At 45.0% G+C, this 11718-nt stretch overlaps 1 protein-coding gene across 1 annotated transcript; it reads right to left on the bottom strand.

The window, feature by feature from the left end:
- Positions 1–207: 207 nt before the first annotated feature.
- ptcd1 (pentatricopeptide repeat domain 1) lies at positions 208–6262 on the bottom strand. Its single transcript, XM_029684784.2, has 8 exons — positions 5461–6262; positions 4191–4331; positions 3608–3826; positions 3316–3417; positions 2486–3241; positions 1474–1590; positions 904–1086; positions 208–758 (listed from the first exon to the last, which is right to left on the bottom strand). The coding sequence occupies exons 1-8, from the start codon at positions 5950–5952 to the stop codon at positions 573–575; spliced, it is 2196 nt and encodes a 731-aa protein (XP_029540644.1). The 5' UTR covers positions 5953–6262; the 3' UTR covers positions 208–572.
- Between the last annotated feature and the right edge of the window lie 5456 nt (positions 6263–11718).

Raw genomic sequence — 11718 nt, 5'->3', positions numbered from 1 at the left:
ATTGAGTTACTTGTATACTTGTTTAGTTCAGAGACTGTACATAATGTTCGCAATGTGCTTTTTAGCATTTAGTTAGCCTTCTCTATGAGAATGTATATGTAATTGTTATCATTGCTAACCTTTGGATTAGAGGGGTTTGAAAACAGCGCCCCTTGTAGGTATGAAGGTATGACAATCTTGATACTGCCCAAGCCTAATACACAGACCAAGTTTTATTACTGGAAGTTTATTACATAAAAGAAACATAACAGTTTACATATATTTCATTGGAGGCTGTTGGGAGGAGCTATAGGATGACAGACTCATTGCAGAGGCTGGAATGGAAAAATGAAACGGTGTCAAAGACATCAAACATATGGAAACCACACGATTGACTCTGTTCCGTTTACTCCATTCCAGCCATTACAAATGAGCCCATCCTCCTATAGGTCCTCCCACCAGCCTCCTCTGATATTTACAGTACACGTGACGACACTTAAGAGTAACAGCTTCATGGCTCTGGGGTTGTAGACGCTCACATTTACAATGCTTGCAGTGTGTGTGTGCGAGCGCGAGTACAAAAGTGTGTGTGTTCAGCTGTGTTGCTTGCGGTGTCGTCTTGCTGCTGCTGCTGCCTGCTGATGTCCATCTTGTCTCGTCTCTGCCGGGTGGTCTCTCTCAGGTCCTCCTGTCTCCTGGGCGGGCATGGTGGTCAGCCACTGGTGGTAGTAGCCACGGAAACCATCAATCTGAGACAGGTAGGTGTTCCTAAACTTATACTGACAGAGAGAGGGAGAGCGAAAGAGGGGTAGGGAAAGAGAGAAAGATGTGAGACTCAAACACATGATCTGTTGTTTCTGCACTTGTAATGACAAGCTGATGGACATGATTAGATACCACCTGCACATGCCCTCTCCTCCCTACCTGGTTATAGTTGGGCGGGTACTGGGAGGCGTGTTCTAGCTGAGTGATGATGATGTCATTAGGTGGGACGTTGTGTTCCCTCATGGCTCTAAGCACCAGCCTCAGATACACATAGTCCAGCCTCCTGCTGGCACAGCCAATAAGAGCAGAGAACACCTGCACACTGGGCTGCACCCCCGCCGCCTGCAGGAAACACAGAGGGGATTCTAATAAACTGGCCCAGATGATTGCATTTGTTTTGGAACCGGGTTGCCTCCCAGGTGAGAGACGGACGTCCCGTCGGCTTAGGTTATGCACGTGGTGTAAGGAGTAGGATTGTGTTTTCACATGCAAAAATGATTGCTCTGATAAAAACACTTTTATTTATTTATCTGCCTTCTCAATGAAAACTACTTAGAAAATTCAGACATTTTATGGAAAGGAGTTGATGATTTATTGTGAACTATGCTGCATTGTTGACAATATGATCGAGCAGTAGGGCGGGCCTCTCCCACCTAGCTTCACCCCGGTCACGTGACAGACCATAGCTCAACCCGGGGCAACGTAATCATGTGTGTGTGTGTGTGTTACCTGCATGTCCCCCAGCAGCTGTAGGGCATCTGTCTGTCTGTTGCAGCCCAGAGCCAGACTGCCGTACGTCCGTACATCCGCACGCACACGTCTTTCCTGCATCACACACATCACCGCCTGACACACACACACAGTTAGAAAACATGCACACCTTGCAACAACATTGGTATAACTTCAGAGCCCTATACTACGTAAGTGGTTTGAGGAGTTAAGTGAGGTAACTTTGGTCAACTCTGAGTTCAACTCGATACCACGAAGGGGGCTCACCTTTTAGCCAGGAACATTTCTATGGCAACGAATCCTTCAGAACTAACCTGCTCCGTGGCAGGCTAACAGGCTAACTCCACTTACCATGAATGTAATGGCTGAGCCACTAGTTGAGGGTGAATGAAATATAAGATTCCCTCCCTCTCGCAAAGACTGCATCATCACCCCTTTCATTTGAGGAAGACTGATGAAATATTTTATTAATCAAGTTTTTTTTAAATAGTCATGTTAAAATTCTTATCACATTGCACATTTAGTAATGACAGAATGCATTTGAAAGTTCACGCATAGTAAAAGTTGTTTATAACTTGTTATTTTATCGATAGGAGTGGGGGAAAAAAGGTGCTTGTGCAATGATAAGCATCCGAAAGCACACCAAAGATGGCATTAACGAGATGTGATCAAATAAAGACAGCACTTCAACAAACCTATTTCACACCATAACCTGCTGAATTTGCTTGCTTTCTGCACAAATAAAAATGGTGCACCGACTCGCCCATAGATTGACGTTTCAGCATCGTCTCGATGGAGTTTGGCGTGCAACATGCACACGCAGTCACAAGCCTGCTAAAGTTAGCGGCAGGCGGAAAGCAATATCCAGCGTCGTAGTACGGTTGAAGCCTGAGCTGGAAAGTGAAGCTAACTGAAGCCGGCTAGCTTTAGTAAAACCCTGAGTAGATCTGGTTTAAAATGTAGTATACCTCTCAGGTGTGTGTGTGTGTACATAGTGATGGTGTGTGTGTACCTTAGCCTCTTGTAGATCTCCAGCACGTGCTGCCCTGCGGATCACACTGTTGTAGAACGCTGCGTCCAGCTTCACACCGTGTTGCTTAGCGACCGCCAGCAGGCTGTGCAGTGATTGGATGCCGGGCTCCATGGTGTCAGCTAATAGTGTGAGAGTTCTGATGTCTGGGCAGAGTCCCGCAGTGGCCATCTTATCCAGGAAGCCCTGGGCCCCGCCCATCAGCGCCAGCCTATCGAACATTCCGCTCACCACACCAAGCGAGACCACACCCCCCTCTTCAGCCCTGCCCACTGATAGGTCCAGCAGGTTGGGGGGGTGGGAACTGGTTCCTGACAGACAGGGGAGAGAGCCAATGGGAGCCTCTTGCTCTCCTCCCTTCCTCACCATCACCAGTTGGGTTGTTATCGGGGCGACCACACTACTGTCCAGGTCGCTATGGTGACTGAGGATGTTGCTAGGGTCAATGCTATGGTTACTGGGGTCATTGCTACGGCGAGTGGCGTCATTGTTATGGTGACTAAGGTCGTTGTCGGGGTGTTGTGTGAACAGTTGACTCTCCAGAGCGTCGACGTCCAGCGGAGCCGACCCCTGACCCCTGACCTTTACCGCTTGACCTTCCTGGCCACAATCAGAGGTCAGCAGCAGGGCAGAGGCCACGGCGGGGTTACCTATCCCACAATCTCTAGCAGCGCGGAGCAGCAGGTTGTAGTTCTGGACGTCGGGACGAATCCCCATCCTCAACATCTGACGATACACCTAACACACACACACATTATACACACACACACAACAGTTTTAGAAGTTTGAATACATGTGTGTGCGTGTGTTACCTGCAGGGCCTGTCTGAAGCCAGTGTCTCGGTCTCTCACACAGCCCATCAGCAGGAAGTGGAAGGTCTCCTGAGTTACTGCATGACCAGCCTGTAGCATGTCCTACAAACAAACAAACGCACACACTTTGTTTGGATGTACAAAGGCCCTGAATATCTCATAAAGAGAAATATTTTAAATCTAATATGGTCTTATGTTTTTATTGTCTATAGAGGTCAAGGGATAAGTGTGTGTAGATAGGCTCTGAGGTGTTTGGTGAGGGAAAGTGTTAGAGGTCAGGGGCTAAAGTTACCCGTAGTGTGTGTAAACAGGCTCGAAGGTGGTTGGTGAGGGCGTGTGTCTTCAGCAGGGCATGGTATGTGATGTCACTGAGGGGATGGTTCTTCCGCCGCAGCTCCTGCTCCAAGTGGATGGCTTGCTGCAGCCCGGCTTGTTTCCGTGGTGACTCGGCACAGGCGTTGAACAGAGCGGTGTAGGTGGCGTCGCTAGGAACCAGACCTCTCTTCTTCATCTGTCACCCACACAAACACATCACATTAAACACATACACCATAATGATCATCATCTGGGGGTGAGGGAGAAACATATGTGTGTGTCTGTGTGCGTTTGAGTCACTGTCCATGTACAGCGTTTCCCTATAGTGCACCGCTGCTAAATCGTGGCCGCCACCGCAAAAATAAATACAATTTATTTAAAAAATTGGGATGGTGTAACATTTTCAGTGTTAAGTTAAATGACTAAAACTAGATATAAAGTGTATAGAAAAAATAATGGATCTATATATTTTTTAAACAAGATCATCTCTGAGAACTGGACCATCAGGGATAATCTAACATGTTAATGTGTGCACGGGTGTGTCTGGTCTCTATACGTACGTCGTTGTAGAGTTTGAAGGCGTGTTTGAGATGTCCTGCTCGCCCACAGCCTCCTATCAGGACAGTGTAGTTATATTCCTCAGGTGGGAGTCTTTCTCCCTCCAACATCTCCCTCTGGAACATGGACAGGGCCTCAGACAGCTGAGGGTTAGAGTTCAGGGGTCAGGGGTTACAGGTCAGAACAGTATAGTTACACTTTTCAGGTTGGAGCCTCTTTACCTCCAACATCTCACACAGGAACGTGAACCGCAGACATTAAAACTAGTAGATAGTGACGTCATCCACGTATTACTATGGAAAACCAGATGGCACAAGAAGTATTTGAAGTGCACCATATTGCTGAATTGCAACCATAAAACGCTGGGGATAATGGTGAAAGTGGCCGTAACTAGCAATGGATCATGGTCAATGTAGTGGTTTTCATCCTGCCTGAGACTCAACCTGAGCCTCCTTGTAACCTGCCGTCCTCTGCGACGACAAATGTATATACAGTACCAGTCAAAATTTTGGACACACCTACTCATTCAAGGGTTTTTCTATATTTTTACCTTTTCCACATTGTACAATAATAGTGAAGACATCAAACTATGAAATAACACATATGGAATCATGTAGTAACCAAACAAGTGTTAACCTAATCAAAATATATTTTATATTTGATTCTTCAAAGTAGCCACCCTTTGCCTTGATGACAGCTTTGCACACTCTTGGCATTCTCTCAACCAGTTTCATGAGGTAGTCATCTGGAATGCATTTCAATTAACAGGTGTGCCTTGTTACATTTGTTGTGACAAGGTAGGGGTGGTATACAGAAGATGGCCCCTATTTGGTAAACGACCAAGTCCATATTATGGCAAGAACAGCTCAAATAAGCAAAGAGAACGACAGTCCATCATTACTTTAAGACATGAAGGTCAGTCAATACGGAAATTTCAAGAACTTTGAAAGTTTCTTCAAGTGCAGTTGCAAAAACCATCAGGCGCTGTGATGAAACTGGCTCTCCTGAGGACCGCCACAGGAAAGGAAGACCTAGAGTTACCTTAATGATGCATGCCAGACCTTACAACGCCTGAATAGGTATTTTAAGTATCAGCTAACCACATCATGTTATAGCAATCTGGTGGCTGTCGATGACGTTTCACGCAACCATTCCTCCCTCCCTACCTCATTCTCTTTCTCAGGTGTCTGATACAGTGACATAGGATGAGGGGACAGAGAAAGAAAGATGAGAACCAGAGGGGGTGATTGATAAAGAAAGAGATCGCTGTACCTTGTTCTCCTTGATGAGTCTTTTACACTGGAGGAAGTACCAGTACTGTGTGTTCCTCCGACCAGTCCTAGATCTGAAGGCCTCCGGCTCCCTCTCCTCCTCCTGCCCGGCCGCCTGCCTCTCCTCCCGGTACAACATATCCTGCAGCTCTGGGGTGGTCTTCCGGAAGGCCCGTCTGGAGGAAAAATCAGCGGAAAGAGATCCGAAGTCCTCAACGCCCAGGTCGCTCCCAGCCCGGCCCATGCGGGCGGGAGCGGTCGGTGATTCCTGGACATCCCTGGTTCTTCTAGAACTCACCGACACAGACCCTGTGAAGGCTCTTCGGTTGATGTCCGTTACCGGGTGAACCGACCAGGAACGTGGAGCTCTCACAGTGCTACCGGAGCCCAAGCTCGACAGACCTCGTGCTGTCTGAGTAGAGCCGTATCTGACGACGTAGTCTACGATGCTTCTCCCGTTCCTCAAACACGATCGAGACACACACTGCAACATCTTTACAGTCCTGGGTGTACAGTAGCTAGCTAGAGTTAGCTAATCTCGGGGTTACTGTTGGTAGCTAACGTTAACAAGCTTGCAACTCGTTAGCTATCAACCGTTCATATTACACGAATAAATGCAGTATGACAATTCTTCTTCAAAATCCTACCGTATCCGACAGTTCTACCGTGTAGAAGTCTAATGTTTTGGTTTCAACCATGTTTATTTATGTCAGAGTACACACAACCGTCGTCAACTCATGAAGACCTGCAAGGAAAACGCAAGCATGTTTTTCCCAATATCTACCAGACAAAACAGGTCAATAATCGAGTAAAGTCTTGTACTGGTAAAACGTCTAACAATGTATGTATTTGAAACGTGTTGTTGAGACGACCATACATAGTGTACAGGTTCCGTGATTATTAAATGTCTTCATATTGACGTTGTTTCTGATAAATCAGACCGATATATCGGGGATAGATTAGCAAGGCTGTCACATTTTTGGAGGTCAGACTTCTTCGTGTCTTGTTAGGTCTCCAGCGGGACAGAACAGAGAACAACTGTCATCTACAGGAAAAAAATTGAACTGCAAATGTGTCCACCCATAGAATGAACAGAGATTCAAACTTCATCTGTAAATAAAATGACATGGACATTTAATTTCTCATTAATCCATAACAAAAATGTTCCTTTTCTTTTTTATTCTCTCTATCAGTTCTGCTACTTCTGGGAGAGAGATGGAGGGAGTGAGAGAGAGGGAGAGAGAGTGTGTGAGAGAGATTGAGAGAGAGAGACTACATATACATAATATGACATTTGAAATGTCTTTATTCTTTTGGAACTTCTGTGAGTGTAATGTCTACTGTTCATTTGTGTTGTTTATTTCACTTTTGTATATGATCTACTTCACTTGCTTTGGCAATGTTAACATATGTTTCCCGTGCCAATAACGGCCCTTGAATTTAATTTAATTGAGAGAGAGCCATATGTGAATTGATTGCCCCCCATCTATCTTCAGAGTTCGTACTGTTAGGTGACCTAAACTGGGATGTGCTTAATACCCCGGCCGTCCTACAATCTAAGATAGATGTCCTCAATCTCACACAAATGATCAAGGAACCTACCATGTACAAGCCTAAATCCGTAACCACGGGCACCCTCTTCGATATCATCCTGACCAACTTGCCCTCTAAATGCACCTCTGCTGTCTTCAACCAGAATATCAGCGATCACTGCCTGATTGTCTGCGTCCGTAATTGGTCCGCGGTCAAACGACCACCCCTCATCACTGTCAAACGCTCCCTAAAACACTTCAGCAGGCTTTTCTAATCAACCTGACCTGGGTATTCTGGAAGGATATTGACCTCATCCCGTCAGTAGAGGATGCCTGGTTGCTCTTTAAAAGTGCTTTCCTCGCCATCTTAAATAAGCATGCCCCACTCAAAAAAATGTAAAACTAAGAACAGATATAGCCCTTGGTACCACCCCAGACTTGATTGCCCTTGACCAGCACAAAAACATCCTGTGGCGTTCTGCATTAGCATCGAATAGCCCGTGCGATATGCAACTTTTCAGGGAAGTCAGGAACCAATATACACAGTCAGTTAGGAAAGCTAAGGATAGCTTTTTCAAACAGAAATTTGCTTCCTGTAGCACTAATTCTGAAACTGTAAAGTCCATAATGTCATCATGAGGAAGGAAAATTATCTGGTGTGGCCACCAGCTGTATAAAGTACTGAAGTGCTTCTCCTCCTCATGGACTGCATCAGATTTGCCCGTTCTTGCTGTGAGATGTTACCCCACTCATCCACCAAGCCACCTGCATGTTCCCAGACATTTCTGGGGGGAATGGCCATAGCCCTCACCCTCCAATCCAACAGGTCCCAGATGTGCTCAATGGGATTGAGATCCGGGCTCTTCGCTGGCCATGGCAGAACACTGACATTCCTGTCTTGCAGGAAATCATGCACAGGACGAGCAGTATGGCTGGTGGCATTGTGCTGGAGGGTCATGTCAGGATGAGCCTGCAGGAAGGGTACCACATGAGGGAGGAGAATGTCTTCCCTGTAACGCACAGCATTGAGATTGCCTGCTATGACAACATGCTCAGTCCGATGATGCTGTGACACATCGCCCCAGACCATGACGGACCCTCCACTTCCAAATCTATCCCGCTCCAGAGTACAGGCCTCGGTGTAATGCTCATTCCTTCCATGATAAACACGAATCTGGCCATCACCCCTGGTGAAACAAAACCGCAACTCGTCAGTGAAGAGCACTTTTTGCCAGTCCTGTCTGGTCCAGCTACGGTGGGTTTGTGCCCAGTTGTTGCAGGTGATGTCTGGTGAGGACCTGCCTTACAACAGGTCTACAAGCCCTCAGTCCAGCCTCTCTCCGCCTATTGTGGACAGCACTGATGGAGGGATTGTGCGTTCCTGTTGTAACTCGGGAAGTTGTTGTTGCCATCCTGTACCTGTCCCGCAGGTGTGATGTTCGGATGTATCGATCTTGTGCAGGTGTTGTTGCACGTGTTCTGCCATTGCGAGGACGATCAGCTGTCTATCCTGTCTCCCTGTAGCGCTGTCTTAGGCGTCTAACGGTACAGACATTAAAATGTATTGCCCTGGCCATATCTGCGGTCCTCATGCCTCCTTGCAGCATGCCTAAGACATGTTCACGCAAATGAGCAGGGACCCTGTGCATCTTTCTTTCTGTATTTATCAGAGTCAGTAGAAAGGCCTCTTTAGTGTCCTAAGTTTTTAGTGTCCTAACTGTGACCTTAATTGCCCACCGTCTGTAATCTGTTAGTGTCTTAACAACCGTTCCACAGGTGCATGTTCATTAATTGTTTATGGTTCATTGAACAAGCATGGGAAACAGTGTTTAAACCATGTACAATGAAGATCTGTGAGGTTATTTGGATTTTTACGAATTGTCTTTGAAAGACAGGATCCTGAAAAAGGGTTGTTTCTTTTTTTGCTGAGTTGATATGGGGCATCCGACAGTCTCAGCTCTGTAGATTGTGCTGTAAAGAGACAGAATCAATAGATCATGTATTCTATTAAGCTTGTTTCAGGTCACAGGTTCAGGGATGGTTAAAAAAAAAAATCACAAGATGCAGTTAAAATTAACCTTACAAATAACAGTGTTGGGCGATTTGGAATGCCATAGTTAGTCAACCTATAGGAGTTATTTATTATCTTTAGCTCACAATCTGTGGATAATATATGACTAGAAAGGGTCAAAAGTTCTGTCAAACATCACAGCATAATTGAAAAATGTATGGCACATGGAAACCAAACGAGAGTGGTCTATGGTGATAGGTGGGATGGGCTGAGAGTGGCTGAGGGTTTGGTAAAGTATTGTTATGTGACTGTAAAAAAACTAAGATATTTGTCCCCCGAAGAGGGGGGGGGGGGGATAAGGGCACCGGGCGAGACCCAGATGGTTAGAGTTTTACTACTATAATCCAAGGGGCAGGCAAGAGAATGTTGGTGGACAGGTAAATGATCATAACAAGGTCAGAGTCCAGGAGGAACAGAGTGGCAGGCAGGCTTGAGGTCAGGGCAGGCAGTATGGTCAGGCAGGTGGTTCAGAGTCAAAGCAGGCAAGGGTCAAAACTGGGAGGACTAGCAAAAACAGAGAAAAGCAAAAACCAGGAGCAAGGAACGAACTCACTGGTTGACAAGACAAACTGGCAACAGACTAACAGGGAACACAGGAATAAGTACCCAGGGACTAATGAGGAAAACAGGTGACACCTGGAGGTGGGTGGAGACATCACAAAGACAGGTGAAACAGATCAAGGCGTGACAAAACCACAGCAACCACAGCTTCCTGTAGAGAGACATACGAATGGAATGTTCTTGTTGGAGCCTTTTCAACTCTTCACCTCTCAACCTTCCAACACACACACATTTTTAAAACTTTATTTGAATCCACCAATTACATTTACAAAAAAAGGATCCAAACATTTTAAATATCCCTGTATTCATGGCACTCAAGGGTACAGAAAGCACCATCTTCTCCAAACAGCTAGGCTGCCCACGACAACTGAAAAAGAGCAGTACCTAACCAATTGCTTTGCCCTAGTTTTTGTCAGGCCCGCAATCTGGAGGCCACACACTGCAAGCCTTTGTATGTGGACGAGACTGACAAATATGAGCGCCAGCAGCTTGCATCAACACTCGAGGCTGTCCAAGCGTACTCAGCAAAGGCCTGCTCCATGTAGCCGTCAAAAGAGTAGTGGTGGAAAAAGTACCCAATTGTTATACTTGAGTAAAACTAAAGATACCTTCATAGAAAGTAACCCAGTAAAATACTACTTGAGTAAAAGTCTAAAACTATTTGGTTTGAAATTGACTTGTGTTAAAAGTAAATGTAATCGCTAAAATATACTTAAGTATCAAAAGTAGAAGTATATTAAGCAAACCAGATAGCATTATTTAATATTTGATTTACAGACAGCCAGGGGCAGACTTCAACACTCAGACATTATTTACAAACTAAGCATTTGTGTTGAGTGAGTCTGCCAAATCAGAGGCATTAGGGATGACCAGGGATGTTCTCTTGATAAGTGTGTGAATTAGACAATTTTCCTGTCCTGCTAAGCATTCAAAATGTAACTTGTACTTTTGGGTGCCAGGGAAAATGTAAGGAGTAAAAAGTACATTATTTTCTTCAAGAATGTAGGAAAGTAAATGTTGTCAACAATATAAGTAGTAAAGTACAGATACCCCAAAAATCTACTCAAGTAAAAATACTTTAAAGTACTACTTAAGTACTTTCCACCACTGCAAAGAGCAGCACACTTCCAAAATGAGCGCCTCCCTCCACAGCAGGGGAGCATGTTACTATAGTAGGCCTCAATAAATACATTTCTATTTAATATTAATCTCAATATCTGTTGTATTTCATCTAACAAGTCACTGCTAGTGTAATAATGATAGTTGGTTAGGTGTATGAAAATTATTTATACATTTAAGGTGAATTGCCTCTCAGCCCCCCCTAGTTGTCTTATATACAGCTACACACAGACAAGTTATTTTTGCATAATTAATTAATAATTACCATTTTGTTTCATTCATGTGACCGACCAACACTTTACGAGGCTTCCCCTCTCTAAGTTGAGACCTTGAAACTGAGATCTTTTGTTGGTTCTCAAAACAAGGTCTGGTCGTACTGCCAAATTGCAGCTACTAATAAGAGGTGGATTTGATCAATCAACCACTTGCATGAACACAGAAATTTGTTATATAGAAAAGCACATGAATAGAACACAGAAATTAGTTATAAGAAAAGCACCAACATTAAAATTCCCATTGCATTGTCTTTCTAGAAGGTTCTCCCATCTCCACAGAGGAAATCTGGAGCTCTGTCAGAGAGACCATTGGGTTCTTGGTCACCTCCCTGACCAAGGCCCTTCTCCCCCGATTGCTCAGTTTGGCCAGGCGAACAGCTCTAGGAAGAGTCTTGGTGGTTCCAAACTTATTCCATTTTAAGAATGGAGGCCACTGTGTTCTTGGTGACCTTCAATGCTGCATAATTATTTTGGTACCCTTCCCCGTGAGGTCGAAGTTCAATTCCTTCAACCTCATGGCTTGGTTTTTGCTCTGACATGACCTGTCAACAGGTGTGTGCCTTTCCATATGATGTCCAATCAATTGATTTTACCAGAGGTAAAATACAAGTTGAAGAAACATCTCAAAGATGATCAATGGAAACAGAATGCACCTGAGCTCAATTTTTGTCTCATTGTAACGCCTTTCTTCTGTGGACGAA

This window comes from Oncorhynchus nerka, linkage group LG16 (genome assembly GCF_034236695.1).
Source record: "Oncorhynchus nerka isolate Pitt River linkage group LG16, Oner_Uvic_2.0, whole genome shotgun sequence".
Classification (NCBI taxonomy): Eukaryota; Metazoa; Chordata; class Actinopteri; order Salmoniformes; family Salmonidae; genus Oncorhynchus; species Oncorhynchus nerka.
Note: the sequence above shows the minus strand (reverse complement) of the source record. Positions and strands in the feature narration are given on the sequence as shown.